The sequence below is a fragment of the Piliocolobus tephrosceles genome, chromosome 9 (genome assembly GCF_002776525.5).
Source record: "Piliocolobus tephrosceles isolate RC106 chromosome 9, ASM277652v3, whole genome shotgun sequence".
In the NCBI taxonomy this organism is placed as follows: domain Eukaryota; kingdom Metazoa; phylum Chordata; class Mammalia; order Primates; family Cercopithecidae; genus Piliocolobus; species Piliocolobus tephrosceles.
The window spans coordinates 35,691,169-35,716,698 of NC_045442.1; the positions used below are offsets into that span (position 1 = coordinate 35,691,169).

Here is a 25,530-nt window from a genome sequence, read left to right on the forward strand (position 1 = left end):
TCCTCCCTCATTTCCTTTCTTCTACAAATGTGAAATAAATGAAGGAAAGAAGTGCCCATTATGTGAACTACCCTTGGCTTGCTGCATATCAGTGAATAAAACAGAGATCCTTGCCCAAGTGGAGCTTACACTCTAGCAGAGGGAGGCACACAATAAATTATAAGTGTAATAATAAGTAAATTACACCATACATCATACAATGATAGGTGCCATAGAAAAAGAAAAAGCAGAGCAGGCTAAGGGCGATCAGCCATTTTGGAGGCAGGTTGCAGTTTCAAGGAGGGTGGGCAGGGTAGGGCAGGATTTGTGGAAAAGCAGCAGCCTAGGCACTGCCAAGCTCTCCATGAATAGGAGAGAAAGGCACTCTGGGCCTCCCCAGGACTTTAATGTTCTGGGGTTGCTTTGGTTACAGGTTCTTTCAGTAACGTTTGTCACTTTTGGTTTCAGATGTCCAGGATGTTCCTGCTGCTGCTCTGGTTTCTGCCTATCACTGAGGGGTCCCAGCGGGCTGAACCCATGTTCACTGCAGTCACCAACTCAGTTCTGCCCCCTGACTATGACAGTAATCCCACCCAGCTCAACTATGGTGTGGCAGTTACTGATGTGGACCATGATGGGGACTTTGAGATCGTCGTGGCGGGGTAAGTGCCTCCCACCCTCAGCTTTTGCTGTAATAAGGCTGTGTAACAACTCCAAATCCCAGTGACTTGCAACAACATATGTTCTCGTAGGTCTGTGGTCATCTGCTGGGCTCAGCTGGGGTTCTGGGATGCTGTGGCCTCGCCTTTTGCTACTGCCGCAAGTCAGGTTAGAGGGAAGTTTGGAAGAAGGGTGTTTGATCCACAGGCTTTTCAGGGAGAAAACTGGAATGCCCTGCTTTAAGGCACTCTCTTCTCTTCATATTTAAGCCTACTTGATTATGCAGGTATTACTTCTTTACGAGTGGGGCTGTAGGATTTCTGTACAGGAAGGCCTTAAGGGTGACAATTATGGTAGAAGGGGATGCTCAAAGCTGCCTTTGCACAGCACTTTACATAAGACTAAGAAAACATTAATTAACCATTTCAAAGAGGGGGGAAGATGGAAATTAAGAGGGACAGCTAAACCCCGCTGAACATGCCTTGGTGCCCACGGCTCCCTTCTCTCCTGAAAACCAACATTGGGTTGCAAAAAAAGCATAAGACTAGGAATCCAAATAGCCTGAGTTCATGCCGTAAGATGTAAACGTTCTAGTTGTATGACCCTCAGTCTCTTACTCACTGAGATTCAGAGATATCCTCTGTAAAAAGCGGAATAACTGGCCAGGCGCGGTGGCTCAAGACTGTAATCCTAGCACTTTGGGAGGCCGAGATGGATGGATCACAAGGTCAGGAGATCGAGCCCATCCTGGGCTACACGGTGAAACCCCGTCTCTACTAAAAAATACAAAAAACTAGCCGGGCGAGGTGGCGGGCGCCTGTAGTCCCAGCTACACGGGAGGCTGAGGCAGGAGAATGGCGTAAACCCGGGAGGCGGAGCTTGCAGTGAGCCGAGATTGTGCCACTGCACTCCAGCCTGGGCGACAGAGCGAGACTCCATTTCAAAAAAAAAAAAGGGGGAATAACTGTAATGGCCTGTTGTCTTGAAGCCTTCTTAGGCTATTTCATGTGACAGTGCATTGTAAATTTCTGCCAATCACCATTGATAATTACTGTGCACTGAGGGTGCAGTGGCTTATGCCTGTAATCTCAACACTTTAGGAGGCTGAGATGAGTGAATCAGTTGAGGTCAGGAGTTCAAGACCAGCCTGGCCAACATGGTGAAATCTCGTCTCTACTAAAAATACAAAAATTAGCTGGGCATGGTGACACACGCCTGTAATCCCAGCTATTCAGGTGACTGAGGCACAAGAATTGCTTGAACCCAGGAGGCAGAGGTTGCAGTGAGCCGAGATGGCACCACTGCACTCCAGGCGGGCAACAGAGCAAGACTCCATCAAAAAAAAAAAAAGAAAAAAGATTGTGCATCGAGCACTAATATGTGCCAGGCACTATGTATCATCCCATTTCACATCCCTCATTTTATTTCATCCCCAACAGCACTATGAAGTAAATGTATTGTCATCCCCATTGAGAGAAAAGGAAGGTGGGGTTCAGAGACAGTAAGCAGCTTGCTCTCTGCTAAGTAAATAGTAAGTAGATGAGTCGGGATCTGAACCCCAAGGCTTCCTAACTCTACAGCTGCCAAACAGCACTGTACAAAGTTTCGTTATCACTTCAAAAATCAGTCAATCAATAAAAACACTACAGGGGCCTGTCGACCTCATTCTGGGAGGCCCGAGCTTTTTTGGTAGCACTAAAGTAACTGGCAGGTAACATTATTTGCAGCAACTGCATGTAACAGTAGAAAGCTTTGACCTTGGAATTGGAAGACCTGGTTTTAATTCTAACTGTAGCCAACCCAGTATTTATAAACCTTATGCAATTTACTTTACACAGACCCACTTTCCTTGTCTAAATAAAATGGGCATATTGAAATCTACAGGGTAGTCATGAGGGTTAGTGGCGAGATGTGTAGAAAAGATTCTTTGTAAAGTACAGTTTGTATTTTGTCTGTTCATTTCTTCTACCTTGCAAAGAGTAGAGTTACTCAAATCTAGGCCTTCTAGATCTAGATTGGTGTGCTGTCCAGAAGCACTTTCTGTGATGATGTAAATGTTCTGTGTTGATGCTGTCCAGTATGGAATCCACCAGCCACATGTAGCTACTGAGTATGTGAAATGGTAGCTAGTGTGACCAATGAACTGAATTTTTAAATTTTCTTTCATTTTAATTAAAAATAGCCACTTTTGAATTGGACAGTACAGTTCTGGGCTTTTAGAAGGAAAAAACTAAAGAGCTGAATATGACAGAAAAGGAGAAATGGAATCATTGTAATGACCCTTTTTACCTTGGGTGACCCGAGCAGATTTGCAGTCAATCAGCCTTGCCTGTGTCCAGTTCTGTGACTGTCCAGTTGCTCTCTGAGTCAGGGAGACACCTCCTCACTAAGTCCATGCCCAGTCTGACTCCCAGAGCCAGAGCCATGTGCCCCTCTGCCAGAATCTCTGGTTAAAGGACTTTGATGCACCTCTGAGAAGTTCTGTTTGGATGGTTGCCCTGCCTCCTACTTGGCGACCCTGGCCTCCCCTGATAGACCCTAGGGACTGAAAGAGGACAGAGAACAGCAGGGCAACCGTCCTTCTCTCCTCCTCCTCGCCCCCAAGTTGCAACTATTATGCTCTCCTTTCATCTTGGAAGATGGTATACTCTTGTATTCCCACAAGTTAATATGGAAAAAAGTAAGACCTGAGATATGAACAGAAAGTGTCTTCACCCTATTTTCTTCTCCTTCTGAGACCTGGACATCTGGAAGGAGCTAGGCAGATCCCAGAGCCTGGAAAGCCTCTCCCTGTCTCCACTGGGAAGCTGTCTCTGATTTCAGTACCTTGCACCCCTCTCCCAGCCCCTGCCCCTACACTGAGCAGCCAATGCTGCTTCTTATGGTTTGGCTTTCCCTCCTTCTCCCCTGGCTGTTGCAGGAGACCCATTGGGTCTCCCCTGCTCTGTTGCACTCTTTTCCCATGGTTCCAGATGGAAGGAAAGAAAGGGTGCGAAGGGCCGAGCACAGCCCCTAAAGGAAGATGCAAAGAGCCTCTTACAGCATACTTCATTATTTTTGCTATCGTTTTCCCCTTTCCACAGCATCTCTCTCAAAGGCATGCTGAAATAGTAGGCACAGGTTGCATTGCTCTCCTCATGATTCATCTTTCAGCTATGAAGAGCAGAACTAGCAGAGAAGGTCTTGGCCCCAGGGCTGGTGCTGGCCTGGGTCTATTTGGGAAGAAGCAGAGCTTTTTGGTAGCAGGATTTTCAGTTTGCCTGTCCTTTCCAGGTCAAACAGAGTGATATGTGCCCCCTTGGGCCCACTCGCTGAGGTCAATTCCCTGAGCCTGTGTGTAAATGTGGGTCCTGTGTGCAGGTCTTTATCCTGCCAGTCCTTTGATGTGCAGGGGATTGCTCCTGCACCTCCTGAGCCTTCAGTTTCTTTCTTTCCAAGTGTTGGGCATTCATTTCATCTTCCTCTTCAATGAAGTCTTTTTAGCTTTCTCTTTCAAGAAATGTGCCTTTGTGTCCTCTGTGGCAGTGAAGCTAGACCATCATTTGCACTGACTGCAAGGTTTAGAAGTCTCAACCTTGTGTAGCTTGCTGTTTATATGGGTCCTGTAGGACTTTGGAGTCATCCTCTGGAAACAAGAACTAGACCATCCTGGGTCTTGATGTGGAATCAGTCATTTAGAGAGAGCCCTGTCTCTTCTAGGGCAGGGTTGAGCCAGGCAGCCTCTGTCTGAGAAAGCTTCGGCTGCTGGATGTTATTCTGAAAGATGATATTTATTGCTCACCCCCAGCAAAGAACAAGAGTTACACAGAAGACAGGATGGCAAAATTGGGCAGTCTCCCAGCTCCAGGTTAGGCTTTCTTTGTGGCTGTTGTGAAGCATTGTGAATTCTCAGAGCATCAGAAAGACACATTCTAATTTGAGTACCAAAATACATTCCAAAGGCAAATATAACTTTTTATTATCTTCAGCTTAGGATGATTTGTCACTGTCTCCTTTTTGGGGCTGGATAACCAAAAATGGACTATACAGACATATTTAAATCAGGATCTTGGGAGGTCATTTCGTCCACCCCTTGCCTTACAATAAGGCCACACCTATAGTATTCAGAGGCTCCATTTACTTTGAGCCATCTGAGGGAGCGTGGCAATCCTACTGTAATCCAGCTCAATAGCTACTTATGTCAAGAACTAATTTGACTAATCTGAATCCCTCATATTAGAGCTTACTAAGCTATTTCTTTTAGCTTTTGTTTTGCTATTGCCTTTGAAGATACAAACCAAATGATCACTATCTTTTCAAACAATGAAAGCTAGGATCACTGCCCTGCATTTCATCCCATGTGGACTTTTTGGCAACATTTCTGATTTTGACTCTCAGATTTCATCCACCCTAAACCTATATTTAATTCTGTTTTATTATCAGTCCAATTGTCAACTCTCTGTTTAAGAATCATGTAGCAGGAGTTGAAATTTTGAAAAATTGCATTTGTAGCCTTTATCAGGGGTACCTACGGTCCAGTTCATGACAGGTCCACCCTCTATTACCTTATAGACCTTTCCACTACCTGCCCCCTGAAGGCATTTACTTTTGCCACCCCTGGTAGAACAGCCAGCTCTTCAGTTTATAAAGCACTCCGTACTTGAACTTGCCTTGAATGTGTTGACCTTGTAGTATGTCTGACTGGAGCCCTGTTGCTTTGAGTATTTACTCTTTGAATAGGTTTGTTTTGTGTTGCTTTTTCGGTGTCCTCGTTCTGGTTATTGACAGCATTGATTTTGAGCGTGTTGCAGGTCGGTTTGTGTTGTGTTTCAGATTCTTGAGTTAATTGTGATGGAAGGCGTGTGCATGTCTCTGACTCTGGGAGGAGTAGGAAATGACCGCCCTTTGTTCTGCCGGGATGGGGGAGGGACTGGGCCGGCTCGGATCCTCTGCACATCTGGGGGAGTGCCTCCGCATATGGAGGGCTTATCTGTTAACCGGCAGGTGTATGATTGCAGTCTGCTCCCTGCGGGGTGAGGGGAAGATTTGATCACCTCTGGCAACTTCCACGCACGCACAGACCATTGAGGATCTTCAGGACTAGTTTTCCAGTAAATAGAAAGCCCAGTGGCTTCTCCTTTTCTCAGTGGAACTAAACACCCAATCTACAGTCTCACAGAGTCTGGAAAGGAATTCCTGTTGGTATAAATCTTGTACAATTCCTTTAGAGCAGCTTTTGTTTCCTGGGATATCCCCAGAGGTCTGAGATAACACCCCTACCATCTCAGTGTCCAACAGGAGTTTGCTCAAATGGAAAGATTTTAGTGGTTGTAAAGTTTAAATCATGATTTAGATCCATTTTTCTACCCAAAGATTATTCATTTGATAAAACCGTAACACATTCTTCACACTTGGAAGGGTTTCATTTAAAGGGATGCTACATACTGTAAAGCAGTGTTTTAGGTTTTCCTTAATTTTGCAACTATGTCAGGAAACTTTTTAATTTACTAAAGTTAATTGAATTATTTAAAAGACAAATTGTATTCAATTACCAAATTAATCATAATTATATAGGGGATAAATTTGCCATTATAAATAATAAGAACAATGATTTTTAAAAAGACACATTTATCCATGATTTAGCCAAAGCAGCATTTATGCATTTTATTATAAATATATATACATACATGTAGTATATAGATATATATAGTATTTATAGATAGATATGGTAAATAATAGGTAGATGTAGTATGTATATAAATATAATTAGATACATATTGAAATATATCCATATATGCACACATTCACATATGCTTTTAACAAAACCAGTACAAATATTTTTGAACTTTCAGTCTTAATTTTTGTTTTGTATAACATTTTAATAGATTTGATAATCAGTTTTGATATTATCTTAAAATGTTAAATTATTTCATTCTGTTTCTTTTTTTTTACTTAAAATATATGTTACTTTTGGCCCGGCACGGTGGCTCACACCTGTAATCCCACCACTTTGGGAGGCTGAGGCAGGCAGATCACCTGAGGTCAGGAGTTCGACACCAGCCTGGCCAACATGGTGAAACTTCGTCTCTACTAAAAATACAAAAATTAGCCAGACGTGGTGGCACGTGCCTATAATCCCATCTACTTGGGAGCCTGAGGCAGGAGAATTGCTTGAACTTGGGAGGCGGAGATTGCAGTGAGCCGAGATCACGCCATTGCACCTCAGCCTGGATGACAAGAGCAAAACTCCATCTCAAAAAAAAAAAAAAAATATATATATATATATATATATATTACTTTTAATTACACTTAAGCACATTTTGTTGCACAAAAAAATCACACAACCTAGGTGAAGGTAAAAATCCATTTTTACCAATCCACACTCCTTCAAGACCATCCCAGCCCCCTCCCAGAATAACAACTTTTTCGGTCTGCTGTTTATGCTTCCAGAAATTTCTATGTCACGTATATGGAGAGAGTGTGTGAGAGACAGACAGAGACATAGGGAGAAAGAGTCTATGTTATGTACATTTCTACTGTGTATATATATTATAAAATACATAATTTATGGAGAAATCACACTGATACATATTGTTCCAAAACTTGCTTTTTTTTCACTGTATAATATGTTCAAACACATAGATGTAGCTTTTTTAAAAGTTACTTAGTATGGATGTACTGTATTCATTTTGCCATTCCTCAAGTGACGTTTAAGCTGTTTCTAATCTGTGACCATTGCAAATTCCACAACACTGCATGTACATCCTTACACACATATGGAAATATTTCTTTAGGATGGATACCAAGAAGTAGAACCGCAGGGTCAGGGATATGTTCATTTTAAATTTTATTAGATGTCACCAAATTGCTTTCAATCTAATCCTTTTGTATTTACTCATAGCCTAGAAATAAAAGGCTTTGGATTATTCAGCTCAACAGCTGTTCAAGCACCTACTGTGTGTACAGCCAAATATGTTCCAGGGTCTGAACTTTGTCAATGTAGATTTAACAATCCCAAGAAGGAAAAGAGCGCCTCTTCCACATCTGCAGAGGAAGCTGCTGCTGTTAAAACTGGATTGAGGAACTTCAGTACTTTCTGATTCAATCTGCTGAAAGGGCCTCCTCTAAAGCTTCTTCTGCAAAAATATATTTCTTAAATGGGTCACTCTTAACCCTGAGATTTCATTGTTGTTGGTATCATGGAAGAATGATTGCAGTGTGCCAGCTCTTCTGCTGTGGTTTTGGATGGACTGCCCCTGATTCTGAACACTAATAAATACCAATTAAATTAAATACTAATTAAATGCTAATACATATGAACTGGGGCAGGAGCCAGGGCTTTTTTTAGCCCATTCTTAAAACTTTTCTAAAAAAGGTTACTCAGCAGTGCCTGGCAGATTTGCCAGAGCTGTCTCATTGCCGCATCCATACCTCCTTCTCCCCAGTCCTGGGCAGCCAGGAACAATGGGCAGAATTCCACTTCCACCCCCTCACCCCAAATTACATACTCTCCTGATCAGCTCAAAGGTCTGAGGCCCCTATGTAATTACCCTAGACACACACACACACACACACACACACACAGAGAGAGAACAACTGAGCCAGTTGGCGTGGTAGGCAGAATAATGGCCTCCCCAAAATGCCACATCCTAATCCGCAGAACCCACCAATATCTTATCTGGCAAAGTGGACTTCGCAGAAGTGATTAAGTTAAAGACCTTGGAATGGGGAGAATATTCTGGATTATCTGAGTAGGCCCAATGTAATCAAAGGTCTTTAAAAGTGGGGAAAAGGGAGGCAGAAGGGGAAGTCAGAGTGATTCTGTGTGAAAAGGATTCAACCCACTATTCTGGCTTTGAAGATGGAGGGAGAGGCCAAGAGCCGAGGAATGTGGGCAGCCTCCAGAAGTTGGAAAAGGCAAGGAAACAGATTTATCCCTCGAGCCTCCAGAAGAAAACGCAGCCCTGCCAATCTTGATTTTAGCCCAGCAGGACCAACGCTGGATTTCTAATGTATAGAACTGTAAGATAACCAGTGTATTGTTGTAAGCCATTAAGTTCATTGTAATTTTTCAAAGCAGCCATAGAAAACTAAAACACAAGATAAAAGGTTGAATGCTTGGTGTCATTTTTCAGAGAGGTGATGGCCATTACTTCAGAGAATTTTAACTGTGCTATTGTATAATTTCACAACAATAAACAAAATATGCTACCAACAAATGTATTCTTTTTAACCAATGTCAATCCCTGTCATAGAGACATGTGAGTTTTGGGCTGGGCGCGGTGGCTCACACCTGTAATCCCAGCACTTTGGGAGGCCAAGGCAGGTGGATCACAAGGTCAGGAGATTGAGACCATCCTGGCTAATATGGTAAAACCCCATCTCTCCTAAAAATACAAAAAAACAAATTAGCTGGGTGTGGTGACGGGCGCCTGTAGTCCCAGCTACTCTGGAAGTTGAGGCAGGGAAATGGCGTGAACCTGGGAGGCGGAGCTTGCAGTGAGCCGAGATTGTGCCACTGCACTCCAGTCTGGGCGACAGAGCAAGACTCCATCTCAAAAAAAGAAAAAGAAAAAAAGAAAAAGAAAAGAAAAGAAAAAACCATGTGAGTTTTGTAAAGAATTCCTAAAAGCATACTTGGTTCCTCGGTGACCATCCGAATTAATTCACTCGGTAACTCACTGTTTGACACCTAGTGCTACGAGTGGCTGGAGGTGGAGAGAGGGAATTCAGAGCTTTTAAAGATCTCACTGTCTTTGAGGGGATAAACACACCCAAATTGGGTGAGGTCATAAGTGACCAGTGCCACCAGAGAGATGCAAGCATTCCTGGAGGTCAGAGAGGTCGAGAGCACTTCCAGCTGGGAATCACAGAGGTCTGGAGGTGGCATTTCGATGGCCGTGGAAGGACAGGCAGCCTGTAGATATGTTTACCAAGGGGACAAAGGCCTCTCTAGGTCAAAGATAGTTTTAGGCTTATTTGTTTTTGTTCGTTTGTTTTTAAATTTATTTTTTAAAAAGGATTTTAACAAAAAAACCTGATTTTCACAAAGTAGTGAAGAGTATTTATATAAAAAGCCATTCAAAAATAGTGATATAATTAAAATGCTAAAAATGCCTCTGCTGAAAACGGCAAAGCTACATTTAGTAGTCTGAATTTTTCATCCATTTAGAAAGTAGACGTATGCCGTGTCTCCAATCGCTTTCCTTGAAGTCTCTCTTCTCCCCATTTTTTTTTTAAGCAGTGGGCTGGCTGAAGGATCTTCTTAGTCCCATGGGCCCCACTGCAGGCTGCAGAGGCCCAGGCCTAGGGCAGGAGAGAGCTGAGGCTGACCCTCCCCGGCCTTGCACCATGGGCCTTCCTCATTCTTGCTCTGCTCTTTGGAATATATGCAGCTCCCACTCAGCATCACTGCTGCTCTAGGGGGCGGATCTGACGCCAGCCTCCCCATCCTGTGTTTTACTTCACACATCCCTTCTCTTCTCCAGTCCTACTGACCTGGTGAGCAGGTGGTCTTATCATTTTGCTGTGATTCTGACTTAATTTTCCCTCTAAGGAAACTTTTGAGGTTATTTTTGAGGTGCGGGTATCTAGAACACAAAAGGATGTGCGGAAGCTAAAAACGAACATTCCCACTTCAGATTTGTACCATGCTCTTCCCTAGTTTACCTTCACCTGCTTGCAGCCTACAGTTATGGAGGCATAGAGAGCAGGAAAAGCACGGGTCTGGTATTTTACTGACATCTCATTTTAACCATCAAGCAGTTCATATGAGATGCAGCATTTAATTGATCCTAAGTCACAATTTTTTTTTTTTTTTACATTTTAATATCTCTAAAATTGAGATGGGGCTTAGAATTGGCAGCCTGCATTTACTGGCAGAGTTCTTCCTTGCCTAGAGATACGTAATATCGTGGTGAGTCTTATTGCCAATAACACTTTAGATTTGATGAAAACACTGTAACTAGTGTCGTCCCTGCTTTGCAGATGAGGAACCTGAGGTCCAGAGACCTGCTTGCATTCGCAGAGATGGTAAAAAGTAGAATAATATTCTATTTATGCCCATTAAATTAAGCTTGTTAATCGTGTTATTCAAATGATAATCTTTACTACATTTTTTTCTGCTTGGCCTATTAATAACTGAGGGGCTTGCTTTGTAATATCCTACTATAGCGGTTCATTTCTCTCAGTAATTCTGTCAATTTTTGTTTTATACATGTAGAGCCTAATTTATTAGGTGCAACTTTACCAACTGTATTTTCCTGGTGAATGGACCCATTGTCAAGAAGTGATCTCATCCATCCCTAAATACACATTTTGTCTGATAACATGATATCTAGTCCAGCTTTCTTTTGGTTAGTATTTGCCAGGTTTATCTTTACCATACTTTAACTTTGAACTTTTCAAAGTCCTTATGTTTTATGTGTGTTTCTGGTATGCAGCCTATGTACAGCTTAAGTTTTTCCAAATGTTTGACCATGTCTATGTCCCTTTGCCAATTAGTTTAGTCCACTTCCATATAATGGGAACATCAATATGTTTAAACTTGTTTTTGTTATTTTGTTTTCTCAATTTCCGTGTTTTCAATGGTTTTCTCTTCCTTTCTTGCTTTTTAAAAATTTGATCGGTTGAAAGTCTTTTTTATTGAAGGTGGCAGCGTTTCAGGATCTCTAGGGTGTCACTCTTCTAGCCAGACACCTGTGGCTGGTGGCACCTTTGCCCAAGTTTTGCTTGGGCCTGATGGGCTCGCTCCGCCCACTCGCTCTGGCAGGCTGTGCTCAGCTCACACCACCAGCCTGGATCCCACACCTCCAAGGGAGACTGCAAGTCAGACGTGGACTGGCAAGGGGTGTGTGAGCCAGTGCAGGACCCAGCCACTGTGCAGTCAGACACACTGGCTGCTACCACAGGGCGGGTAGCTCCAGGTGCTGGCATGGGTGCCTGCTCTCTGCAAGGCTGCAGCTGGACCGGATGCAGGTAGCTTCTCTGTCTGGCACTGGGGAACGTGGTGGCACCTAGAAGCTTGGAGATGCTGGGAACTGCAGGGTCTCAAAGAGGGAGTCACAGTCCTGGCTCGAGGAGATCCTAGGTCTGGGCTCCCTGAAACGTCACAGCTCTTCTCTCCTTCTCTCTTCCCACAACATAGAGAACAAGGGGCATGTTTCAGCCTTCTTTGCATTACAGCTCTTTCAGCCTTGCCATTCTGCAGGTCCCAGGTGAATGGTGAGCCAGACTAAGAGGAGCTTTACTGAGTGATAGAACAGCTCAGTCTCCCATGGGGCAACTCCTTTCTGTAGCCAGGGTGTCCTGTCAAGTGTTCAACTCCTAGCAGAGAGGGTAGCTCCTCTCTGCAGCTGGTCATTCCATCATCTGTGCAGCTCTCAGCAGGGAGGAGGCCCTAGAGTGGGTGGTTTCTGTCTGCAGGCAGGGCATCAGTCAACTCTGCAGCTCTCAGCAGTGAGGGGGCCCTGGAGTGGGTAGCTCCTCTCTGCAGCTGGTCATCCTGATGTATGCCCAGCTCTGGCTGAGCCTAGGGCTTTTATGGGCCTCAGAGAGGAAAAAGTGCACACCAATTGGTCCATGGACAGCCATAGGTGGGCCGAGAAAAGGCACCATAAGTTCCCACTCCTGTCCATGGTGCTGGCAGCCCAAACCCAGCCATCAGGCCCTCCCTGGCCTGAAGGTAGGGACTAAATGTGGACCTGCCCCCTTCTTCTCAGAAACCTGTCTGCCTCCTGCTGCCATTCATGGCATGCAAGTTGTAGGTGCCAAGGGGCATTTGCAGGCCAGTGCTGAGCTGCCCTCAGCACCCCTTTGGCTTCCCTTCTATGCTCATTGGCACCCGAAGTCCAGAGGGGGAAGAGGCAGCAGGGGGCTGACATGTCAGCACTGCCCTGAGCCTGTGCACACCTGGCTGGGCCACAGCAATGCCCAGGCTTGCCCTAACTTTGCTCTGAGATTGGAGCAGGCGCCAACAGCAGGGAGAAGCCAGGTCTCAGGGGCAGGCACTTCTGAGCCCGTGAGGGCAAGGGGGACTTCCCAGGCCCCCAAGAGCACAGGGATGCCTAGGTCTGCAGCTGGGGTTTGGACAGCCGCAGCTGTGCCCAGGATGGTGGGGCTTCTGCCTTCTTACTGGAGTGGGAGGCCTGGGTCGGCAGCCTCGGGTATGGGCAGCTGCAGCTTTGCCTGGGAGGGCGGGGCTCCTGCCTTCTTCCTGGAGTGGGAGACCTGGGTCTGCAGCTGCACCTCCCTGCTACAGCTGGCGTGATGGCAGTGGCCACACCAGATGGCCTGTCGCTGCCATCATCAGAAGGTTCTTGTTTTCTAAATCCCTTTTTTTTTTTTTTTACCCCTATTGATTTGGGATTTATACCTCTACTTTTGTTTTTTTAGAGGTTTACTTTGAAACTTTATATACATTTTAACTTAACAAACTCTGAAATTATCTTAACCCCCTTCTAAAACAATATAAGGACTTCAGGACATGTTAACTCTGGACCCCTTACTCTTGGCATTTGTGTAGTATTTTAGTCTTTGCCCTTTGTTAGCCCTGCCAGTTATAATAATAATAATTAATAATAATCGTTGTTGTTGTTATTGTATAAAGACAATGGTTTTACTTTTTTTTACCATTTTATTTGCTCATTTTTCCTTCTTGCATCTCAGAAAGACCTTCTGGGATCATTTTAATTCCAAAGATGTTACTTTGCTGAATGCCCCGTCCTGATAAACTCAGTTTTTGTTTAATCTAAAAATATCTTTACTGTATCTTCATTCTTGAAAGAACCTTTTTCTGTATTCACAGTTTCAAGTTGATGGCTATTATTCCATGGTGTAATGGTTGCCATTGTTTCTTTTCAGATGCCTATTATTACTAATGCCATTCCTTTTTAGCTGATCTATCTCTTGTCTCTCTCTTTCATCGCTCAGTTTGGCAGTTTTACTATCATGTATATGGATCTCTTTAAAAAGAAAAAAAAAATCTGGTCTGTGCTTCCCAAATTGGAGGAGTCATATCTGTCATCATTCTGAGTATTTCTCAGCCATCATCTTTTTAAGTCTTTCCTTGGCCAGGAACAGTGGCTCAGGCCTGTAATCCCAGCAGTTTGGGAGATCGAGACAAGCAGATCAGTTCAGCCCAGGAGTTTGAAACCAGACTGCACAACATGGAGAAACCTCATCTCTACTAAAAATACAAGATAAATTAGCTAGTGTAGTGGTGTGCACCTGTAGTCCCAGTTTTTCAGGAGACTGATGTGGGAAGATCTCTTGAACCTGGGAAATCAAAGTGGCATTGAGCCGAGATCACGCCACTGCACTCCAGCCTACTGTGGCAGAGCAAGACCCTGTCTTAAAAAAAAGCAAAAGTCGTTACTCCATTCTCTCTACTCTCTCCTTTTGGGACTCTATTCAGACAATGTGAGATTTTCTCATTGTAGCCTCCAGGTCTCTTAACTGTTCTCACATTATTTCATCTTCTGTCTCTCTGTGCTGCTGCATGCTGGATAATTTTCCAGTTATGTCTTCCAGTTCACTAATTATTTCTTCAATTGTATCTAAACTGCTGAGTTTTCATTTCAAAACTGTTTTTTATTTTTAGGAGTTTTATATGGTTCTTTTCAAATCTCCCTGATAATTTCTGAAAATGTCTTACTGCTTATTCACTTTTGTGAGTTCATCATTTCATTCTTTAAACATTTCATGCATAGTTATAATCTGTATTTGACAGTTCTAATATCTGCAGTCCTTGGGTGTTAAATGTGTTCTTAGTTGTTTTCATTACCACTAACTTCTGGTGGCTTACTTCCTTATTATATTTGCTTGATCTTAAAACGTAGGAGTTCTGTGGGCCTAAATTGAAAACATTTTTTTTTTTTGAGACAGAGTCTCACTCTGTTGCCCAGGCTGGAGTGCAGTGGCGCGATCTCGGCTCACTGCAACCTCCACCTCCCAGATTCAAGCAATTCTCCTGCCTCAGTGTCCCAAGTAGCTGGGACTACAGGGACATGCCATCATGCCTGGCTAACTTTTTGTATTTTTAGTAGAGATAGAGTTTCACCATGTTAGCTAGAATGATCTCGATCTCCTGACCTCCTGATCCACCCACCTCAGCCCCCCAAAATCCTGAGATTACAGACGTGAGCCACCGTGCCTGGCCTGAAAACACTTTTTACCAGAGAGGATTTGTATCCACCTCTACTGAGGGCCAAGCGGTCCTACTGACCTGAGAATACCCTAGCTCTCTCCAAGGGTCCTGGCTTAATGTAGGGGTTCTGTAACCCTATCTTGCCACCAATTCAAGGATTAATAATATTCTTTATGATGCTCAGAGTCCTTCATTTCCATGTATTTACCATTCATTGCTGCCAGGTCTAATTTCAGCTCTCACTTTTCTGTGGGGTGGGATGGTTCTTGGAGTTTTTCCTTAAGTTTGTGAACCCAGTAATACACTAAAAATATAGTTCATTGGGGATCTACTTGTTCTGTAGTGGTAGGGTCCTTCAGAGGTCTGCATATCATTGGAAACAGAAAAATAGACTTAGGAAATCCAAAGCTTGTGTTCTTTCTGTCACCAACAAGACATTAGAGGGTATGTGTAACTAAAGGAAGTAGAATTTAAAAGGTCCTTCCCCTTAGCTTTTCAGAGATGCTTGAACTCACTTATTGCAAAATAGACAGAGCTCTATAGCATGGAAGACTTGGGTATAAGACAGATGAGGAGGGGTGTGTGTGTGTGTGTGTGTGCGTTTTGGAGGAGAGAAGCATGTGCAGGAAGCCCCATGTACTCAAGAAAAGCCAGGCCAGACTTGGACTGTGCCTTGGACTGTGCCTCTCTAGAAGAGCATGCAAGTTCAAGATCAGAATCTGTTTACAGCACAGATGATACCATCCACTGGTGTTTGGTTATGCCAAGCAAAGAAACATGAACTGTGCACATCCGAAAAGATTCCTTTCCCCTCAGCAGCCATCTTCCCATGTTGTTTATAAAATGCTTATAGCCATATGAGGTCATGGACAACTACACAGTATCCTTTGATGTACTCAGCTGTTGCAGTCATTCTGTGTGCTGTCCATGAGTGGGCAGTGGAAGGAGATTCTTCCTGTTTGGGAGCAGCAATGCATTCCAGAGCTCCTCACACAGGATAAGGTGGCTGGATCTGTTCCTTGGGCCTCCACAGGACCTTGATTCCTTCTGAGAAGAATACTCCTCCTAGGGAGAACTGTTCCAATCACAAGATCCTGTGGGGCTGCCACTCAAAGTAGCCCTTTGGCCACTAGGGATTAGTCCAGTATCTAATCAGTATCTTGATCTGAAATTTTCTATCTTGAAGGAAAGTTCTCCCTTTGCTGTTGAATCATGAGTTGAAAAGGTATATCACAACTACCACCTATTCTGTCCCCCATCTCATAGAGGAACCTGAGAGAATGCCAATGACATCCAGAGAAAAGACAAGGAGAGAATCCCAGGGGCCTGTCCCTGAGGTCCACGGATCTATGCGTCCCCTGAAGCTCTCCTTTAGTTCTGGGAACACCCTGGCATATGCCTCTAGTACGTCCTCTCCCTCCTTTTCTCTACAGCTACTTTCCTCATCTTATACCAAAACTTATGGCTTATAAGTCAGACAAGAGAAGCCCCTTTGTAGACCAGAGTGAGCACCCTAGCTGGTGCTGAGTTGCAAACCAGAGCGTAACCATGCCTAGCCCCAAAGGAGATGCTTTGGGAAAATTCTTAAGAATACATAAAAACAGTTGGCAATCTGTGATCCATGTTAACCTAGGTTTGTGAAGGAGTTTTTGCTATCTGAATCAGATTTAAAATAAAACTCAAACCAAAAATAGATCCCAATGTTATTTAATTAAATAGTAAACATTCTAGCCAGGCACGGTGGCTCACGCCTGTAATCCTAGCAATTTGGGAGGCCTAGGTGGGCAGATCACTTGAGGTTAGGAGTTCAAGACCAGCCTGGCCAACACGGTGAAACCCCGTGTCTACTGAAAATACAAAAATTAGCCGGGCATGGTGGTGCATGCCTGTAATCCCATCTACTTGGGAGGCTGAGGCAGGAGAATTGCTTGAACCCAGCAGGTGGAGGTTGCAGTGAGCCAAGATGGCACCATTGCACTCCAGCCTGGGGAACAAGAGCAAAACTCTGTATCAAAAAAAAGAAAGAGTAAAAATTCTACATACACATTTTGATCAATAATTCTTTTAAAAATTTCTCTTCTCACATTAGATTGCAGACTTCTAAAGGCAGGAACTTTTTTCATCCGTGCACCTATAGTGCCTATCACATAGTGTTCAGATGAAACAGGCAGGGGTCTTATGGGTGGATGGAGGATTTTAGATAAGAGGATTAATGAAAATAATAAATATTAGCTACTCTCAGAAGTGACTGATTTAAGGACCTTCACCTTGAGAGCAACATCAATCAATTCAATAAGCAAATCCTACAAGCCTACCTACCATGTGCATAGTTGTGTGCTCAGTGCTTTGGAAGATACAAGAATATGATCCTCTCCTTCAAGCTATCTTAGTCATAAGAGAGATAAGGCATATATGGAAATAACAGAGCAGAATGTCATATGTGCTACAGCAAAGACACTCATTCCATGTTCAGCACACTCATCAAGTTCATGTCTCCAGTGAATATTCTAGCTTCTTATAAACACTGCATTTCATATGAGGTTGTAGTCATAAGGTTTCCCCCTCTGTGGAACTTTTCTATGATGAAAAACTTCTCTATGGGTTTGATCTTTTACTGTTAAAGCCAAAGTCCCTACGTTAATTTCCCTTTCATTAAACTGCAATAATTTTTTGTTGGCTGAATAGTCCCGAGGGACTGACAGTATCTTTGAGCCTCCAGTCCTGGTTCTTCTCCGTTCCCATCTAACACCAAGATGGGAGAGGCAGTGAAATTCTCAAAATGCACCACTAACCAGTTGTACTAACGTCAACCTGGCTTTTGTTTTAATTGGCAAATAAAAGTTGTATATATTTATCATGTACAAATCATGTTATCAAATATGTATACACTGTGGAATGGCTAAATCGAGCTAATTAAGATATGCATTACCTCACTTTTTTGTGATGAGAACATTCAAAATCTACTCTCTTAGCGATTTTTGACAATACAATACATTGTTATTAACTATAGTCACCATGTTATACAATAGATCTGTTGAACTCATTCTTCCCATCTAACTGAAATTTTTGTATCCTTCAACCAATATCTCCCTTCCTCACTCCTAGCCCCTGATAACCATCATTCCACTCTCCACTTCCATGAGTTCAACTTTTTTAGATTCTACATGTAGGTGAGATTATGTGGTATTTGTCTTTCTGTGCCTGGCTTATTTCACTTAGCATAATGTCTTCCAGGTTCACCCATGTTGTCACAAATGACAGGATTTTCTTCTTCTTTAAGGCCAAATAATACTTTATTATGTATTATCACATTTTCTTTATCCGTTCATCCATTGATTCACACTTAGGTTGATTCCTTATCTGAGCTGTTGTGAATAATGTTGCAATGAACATGGGAATGCAGATACCTCTTCAACATACTGATTTCATTTCCTTTGGATATATACCCAGTAGTGGGATTGCTGGATCATATGGTAGTTCTATTTTTAATTTTTTGAGGAACTTCCATACGGTTTTCCATAATTAGGCTTATTTTTTGAACATATATTTTTCCATCAGTAACCTGTTGTCCATATCCTTCCTTCCAAGCTAAAGCAAAGTATGGAAGGAGTAGGAGGGAGATAGCTTGCTATTTCCCTCAACCCCCTCCAAATAAGATGGGCTGTAATTCTAGTTCCACCAGGATCTTTTAAAGTTGCTTCCCTATTCTGGGAAGCAGCTGCACCAGGCTATAGTCAAGGCAGCACTCCCCCAACTCCCATCAGCTATTGCTCCATCCGGCTGGCCTGACAAGGCCTTGGTTAAGCCATTTCAGCACCTGATTCCTGGACAGCACCAGAGCCATGGAAAAGGCTCAGAGATGCTGCCTGGCCTTCCTCCCTGTCTGCATCCCCACATGCAAAACATTTTGCTTAGGAAGATTTTAAAAAGTATGGTAAGTCTCATTATAAAATTTTTTCTAGACAATGTATTAATGTCAAAAAGCAAGAGATAGTGAAATAACATATCTCAAAGTTTCCAAGTGCATATCTAAAATCTAAATCAATCTTTCAAATATGCCTAACATTTCATAGGAAAATAAATCTTTAATTTAAAAACCAGGAATTAAAAAGAAGAGAACCAACACTCATTCTTGGTTCAAAAAGCTGGAGAGCTAAAGAAATTTTCAGAGAACACTGGTAACTTGCTGATGCCTGTCAAATAATAGTACTTCCTACCGTTGTGGTGAAGACAAATGAGATAAGGCATGTAAATTGCTTAGCACAGCACCTGACACATACTAAGTGCTCAATAGTTAGTGTGTTGTGTATGAATATGTTTCTTTAATGCCTAATATAACAGGAGGAGTTTGCCTGGACAAATCCTTGTCTTAGAAATGTGTTTCTCTATCCCTCTTTTTATCAGGGGCATAAAATGACACTGTGTAACTTTATTTGTTTTTATCTTATTTATTTATTTATTTATTATTCTTTAAAGACAGGGTTCTCCTCTGTCACCCAGGCTGGAGTGCAGTGGTGCATTCATAGTTCGCTTCAGCCTCAGCCTCTGATTCCTGGGCTTAAGTGATTCTTTCTCCTCACTCTCCCAAGTAGCTGACACTACAGGTGTGTGCCACCACACCTGGCTAATTTTTGTTTTTTAATTATTTCTAGAGACAGGGTATCACTATGTTGCCCAGGCTGCTCATCTCAAACTCTTGGGCTCAAGCAGTCCTCCCACTTCAGCCTCCTGAGCTGGGAGTGCATGCCACAACACCGAGATAATTTTTTGTTTTGGTAGAGATGGGTTCTCACATGTTGCCAAGGTTGGTCTCAAACCCCTGGCCTCAAGCCATCTTCCCACCTCAGTCTCCCAAAGTGCTGGGATTACAGGCATAAGCCATCATGCCCAGCCATATTTTTTGTTTTTTAATTAGAACTATGTATCTTTTGTTGGTAATTTTTAAAGCAGTCTTTTAAACATTGTTGAATACTGTGTTGTCTGCAGACATGCAACATAAAATAAGTTATCTTGTATTTTACTTAGTTTCCTATGAATCAATATCTCACCTAGGAGAAAGTTTATTTTCCCTATTATATTCGTCAGCTCTTATTCGTTCATTCCACTCATTCTTTTATTAAGCTACCATGTGCAAGGCACCTTGCTGAGCCCTGGAGGTTAGTAGTGAATGAGAGCAACACTTGCCTTCACAGAGCTCAGAAAGAGAGTCAATATGCCTGATGGATTAAAGAAATTCTTACTTTGGGAAATAACTTCAACTTCCTCCAACGAAATCTTTTCTCAGAATTCATAATTTGTAACCAGAATCATTTCTTATCCCCACTGTCCGTGCTTGCTAAAAGACACTAATAGGAAATGGAATGATAAAACAAAATGGGGTTAGAAAGGAGAAGGACCCGACTTGGGCAATCCATGAATTAATCAGCCCCTGGATAATCAAGAGGTGATATATAAAATGTAAGTATCACAGTTCATGCCTTCTTAAATAATTAAACATATTAAAGAAGGACAAAAAACCACATTTCAGAAGAAATTGGTAGCCTTAAGGCACAGGGTGAGCAAAAATGAGCTCTATAGTAGCATTTATAAGCCTTTTCTATATTGCAACAAGCCAAGCAGGTAGGAGTAAGAGGGATGATTATCTGGATTCTCCCATATATTTTAAAGTAGGGAATGCCAACCTAGAGGTCACAGAGTTATTATACAGCATCTGAGGATCCATCTGTGCCTGGGCATTTTATCAATAGATGCTAGTACAGCTACCATTATATGGAGATTCTTTAACATTAAAAGGTATCTTCACACCTGAAAAGAGTTCAAAACCATAGTCTTAAAATATATGCTATGTACTGTCATAAAAATGGAATTAAAAGGAGCCGGAGAAGGGTCATTGAAAGAAGAGAAAATGAGAGATTTCAGACAAGACGTGGAGAAAGAATGAGAGAACAGAGGAGTGAGAAAAGAACAGAGAGAAGAACTGTACACAACATGTAGGAGAGAAATGATGGGGTCACGCAATCTGTGGTTACACAAATCTGTGGTTAAACTCTAGCTCCTTCTCTTCCTAGCTGTGGGACCTTAAAACAAGTTACCTAGCCTCTCTGAGTTTCGGTTTTCTCCATAAAATAGAGACAATAATAGCTAATAGCCTACTTCATAGCACTATGGTAGTGGTGGTATTAAAGTTCTCCAATAAGAGAAAAGAACCAATAGGAGTTATAGCATGCAACACATAACAACATTTTGGCCAAAGGTGAACCACATGTACAATGGTAGTCCCATAAGATAATAAAATTGTATCTTTATTGTGCCTTTTTTATATTTAGATACACAAATACTTACCATTGTGTGACAATTGCCTACAGTATTGAGTATAGCAACATGCTGTGCAGGTTTGTAGCTTAGGATCAATAGGCTATACCATCTAGCCTAGGTGTGTAGTAGGCAGTTTGTGTAGTAGGCAAGACTAGGTTTGTGTAAGTACAAGCTATAATGTTTGCATAAAGACAAAATCACCTAATAACACATCTCTCAGAATGTATCTTAGTTATTATTATGTAAGACACTGTGTGTGCATTGGGTGGGGAGAGAGAGATTGATTGATTTATTATGAGGAATTGGCATGTGAGTATGGAGGCTGAGAAGTCCCATGATCTGCCGTCTGCAAGCAAAAGGCTCAGAAAAGCCTGGAGTGTGATTCAGTCTGAGTCTGAAGGCCTGAGAACCAGGGGAGCCAATGATGTAAATCCCAGTTCCAGGGCAGGAGAAGATGAGAAGGGATGCCCCAGCTCTGCAGTGAGGCAGGGAATGGGGGCAAATTCCTCCTTCCTCTGCGTATTTTTCTACTCAGGCCCTCAACAGATTGCATGATGCTCCTTCACATGGGAGAGGGCAATCTACTTTACTGAGTCTGCAGATTGAAACACTGATCTCCTCTGGAAATACCTTCTTAGAAGCACCAGAAACAATGTTTAATCTGGGCACCTGTGGCCTACTCAAATTGACACATGAAACTGACGCTCACAGTAGTTAAAACAATGCACACAAAATGCTTGGTCCTATGTCTGACATGTAAACAGTACTCAGATATTAGCCAGCACCACCATCATAATTTCTTGTTTGTTTGTTTGTTTGTTTGTTTGTTTGTTTGTTTGTTTGTTTTAGAGACAGAGTTTCTCTCTGTCGCCCAGGCTGGAGTGCAATGGCCCAATCTCGGCTCACTGCAACCTCTGCCTCCCAGGTTGGAGAGATTCTCCTGCCTCAGCCTCCTGAGTAGTTGGGACTACAGACGCTTGCTGCCACACCCAACTAATTTTTATATTTTTCGTAGAGACAGAGTCCCCATGTTGGCCAGGCTGGTCTCAAAATCCTGACCTCAAGTGATCTGCCTGCCTTGGCCTCCCAAAGTGCTGGGATTACAGGTGTGAGCCACCATGCCCAGCTACCATCATCATTTCTTACTGTCCCACCTTGAGTCTACCCATGAGATCTTTCAGAGTCTTACCCATCCGCAAATATCTGAGTGCTACTTTTTGGTTAATCTTCATCTTTAATGAACTGGATTCGTCAGAACTCTTTTGATTGCAATAGAAGAAACTGTTTGCTACCCACCCCTCCCCACCCAAAAAAAAGGAGGATCTAGAGGAGGCATACTGGGGCACGCACAGAACTCAAAGTTAAGACCAGATTAACTGAGTCTTGAGAAAGCAGCAAAGGGACAGCAGGGGCTGTCAGGACAGACAGGAGCCAGAGACCAAATGTGGCCAGGATCGTTCTCTGTGTCCCTGCCTCTCATCCCCATGTCTGTGCCTTGGCCTGTCCACTTAGTTACTTCAGAGCATCTTTCTCTATAAGTCTAGCACCAAAACTGCTGTCAATCCTGGCACATATCTTCCCAGCCTGACCACCAGAGAGAAAGTTCCAATTACAAGAAAAGAATTCTAGGTAACCACATGCCCATCCCTGTGTTTCAGGGAAATTGTGTGGTTGGGAAAGGGGGTAGGATTGATCTTCAAATGCAAAGGGGGTCTGTTCCTAGATCCAAGAAGGAAGAGTGCTGAGCAGACACATCATCATGACATAGTCACTCATTCAGCAAATACTTATTGAGCACCTATGTGTATTTAGCACTAGAGACACAGGGATGGCCAAGAGGTACATAGTCCCTGCTGTTATGGAGCTGACATTCCAATAGGAGAGACAGCAATAAACAAAGAAACAGGACATTTGAATTTCTGTAGGAAAGTAAGTGCATGTAGATGATGCACACTCGTGCACATGAACGCTGCTCACAGGGAAAGTCCTGCAGCCTGCTGTTGGCATGCCTTCTCCAGCACGGACCCCTTTCCCTTCCTTGGTTGCCCTGGAATCCCCTAGTTAAATCATCCACTACAGCACCCATTTATCTTTCCTTCTAACCCTCAATTTTAGTCCTTTTGAAACCTATTGAGATCCAGTGATGCAAAGAAGACACCAGCTAGATTTCCAAGAAAATTTGCATGCTCAGAATTATGAACTAAAGGAAGGGAGGCCTAGAGAAATGTTCCACATGAACCCCAGTCGGGAAAAGAACAAAGGAAAACAGATGAGTAAAGTCAGTGTCTCAGAGTGTGTCATCCATGAGAGCCATGGCTTATAAAGGAGCCAACCAGCGCCTGTCTCTGGGGACGAAGGGGCTACTGGGCACCAGCCTTCCTCTCTCAAATGTGAGATTCATAAGGCTGTATATACAACCATTGTATTTGTGTGTGCATGTGTTTCAAATATTTTTTCTCGTGATATTTTTAAATGATGTGAATGATTTTGGCAACTCTGTTTTGGCATTCCTTCATTTCTTAATATTCTGAGAGTCTCAGAATCTGGAAGTGACCCAGCCCTCTCTCAAACGTCAGGACACTCTGGCATTAGTATTTAATGAGCACCTACAGTGTACCAACTCTGTGCTTTGCCCTGTACACATAATCTCATTTATGATGGAAGTGCTACTGTTTCTGATTTATAAAAGAGAAAGGTGAGAGCAGGAGGGCAGATCTCTCGCTGAAGGTCACCCAGTTAGTAAGGGGCAGAGTCAGGAGGTGACTGTGGCCTATTTAGCACCAAGGCCCAGATTTTCCTTCCTGCCCCTGGTTCCCAAAGCAGGGCAGGGCCAGTCTGAATGAAATTGTTGTCACTTTGTAGCAAAATTAACTAAATAAGAATAATGTACTAATAATATTTTCATAACACTCAAATTATTTAAAGGACTACTTTTTCAATTCTAAGATTTTGTAATTCTTGTTTTTCTGGTGTTAAAAAGTATCTTTAAGGTTATATCATAGATGATGGGGGTTTTGCTTTGTTTTTTATATTGTTCTCAGTTGGCAAAATAAAACACTGGCAATCCTACATGAGTGCTCTCAAGTTTGTTTTTGAAAGTTCACTGTACCATGACATCTTAACGTTGGAAAGTACTGCTCTAGATAACATTGGCATCTCATGAAGGAAGGGCTGCCCTTCATTGAGTGCCCATGGGCCCCAGGCTGGATGGTTTGCATGTGTTGTCTCTGATACATCAAACCACTAAAGGAGTTTCACAGGCTAGGGAATTGAGGCTTAGAGGACCCCTTGGGGGTGCTTGCAAGGGTCTTGGGTTCAAATGCTACAGCTCTCCTCTCCCCTGTGTTGTGGCAGGCTGCTTGGGAGCCCAGTCCCTGCCCTTGGTGCATCTCATCCCCAAGCAGCCTCCCTCCCAGTCCTGGGCCAACTGAGACACAGCCTCATTTTCCCTTTACCCTTCCTCCTTCCCAGAGCCCAGCCCTTTTCCCAGACATTGCAGCTTTTATTGCTCTCAGAACCTCCACAAACAGCATTTTAGAGGCTGTTGCAGCTATTGCGGCCCCCATTGGTGCTCTGGCTTGGAATAACTTCTCAAAGATCCTCAATAGGGAGGTTGTGGCCTTCTGTCCCTTGCTGGCCAGGGACACTGAGGTCAAGTGGGTTCCCCAGAGCTCTTGGCAGTTCACAAAGTGATCTCTTATTTCAGTGCACGACGGGCTGGGATGGGTGGCCAGCTACTGCCTCAGGACCTGGCTTACATGTTAATAATGGTCCAGATGCATGTATATGGCTTTCCCTCTGTGTGCAGGGGTTGAAGGGTGATTCCTCTCTGCATAGGCCGTGGCTGGTTTTGTTGGGAGCAAGCACAATTGGACTACACAGGAGGCCTTGGCACTTTGCAGAGGCAAGCGCACCTCTGGGATGACCAAAGGCTGTTCTCATGCATGCCCCGGCTCATCCACAGTGACAGATGCACAGCTGGCCTCCATGTGGCTGCCAGAGGTGGCTGTGGCAGGCATTTCGCAAGCAGGAAGATCACCTGCTCTCTTCATTAGGACAAGGAGAAGAACGAAGCTTGCTCCCTGGCCTTATCAGTGATCTGAGGGAAAGGAGCGGGGTCTAGTTCCATCTGGAGAAGATGGAGCAGCCCATAGACTGGTGTATTTTTTAGGAGCTATGAGATAAAAGAGAAAGATTCCATCAGCTCAAGGAACTGGTGATGGCTAATGAGACCAATGTAATTTACAACATGAGAAAAATGTTGACAAATAGAGCAAAACTTCTTATACATAATATTATACAGTAGTAGGAAGAAGAATAACAGGGCTTAGCTGTGGTTCATATTTGTCATTTTTTGGTGCCTAGCATCTACTCTCTCTTCCTTTCTTTCCTAGTAGGTAATTGCTTCTCCCTTTTTTTTTTTTTTTTTTTTTTTTTTTTTTTTTTTTTTT

At 43.2% G+C, this 25,530-nt stretch overlaps 1 protein-coding gene across 1 annotated transcript in view; it reads left to right on the plus strand.

Moving 5' to 3' along the window:
• The first annotated feature begins 447 nt into the window (after positions 1 to 447).
• Positions 448 to 25,530, plus strand: part of CRTAC1 (cartilage acidic protein 1) — a 143,011-nt gene continuing 117,928 nt past the window's right edge. Inside the window, exon 1 of the mRNA XM_026446548.1 lies at positions 448 to 641. Coding sequence (XP_026302333.1) covers positions 448 to 641 — 194 coding nt within the window. The remainder of the gene's footprint in view (positions 642 to 25,530) is intronic.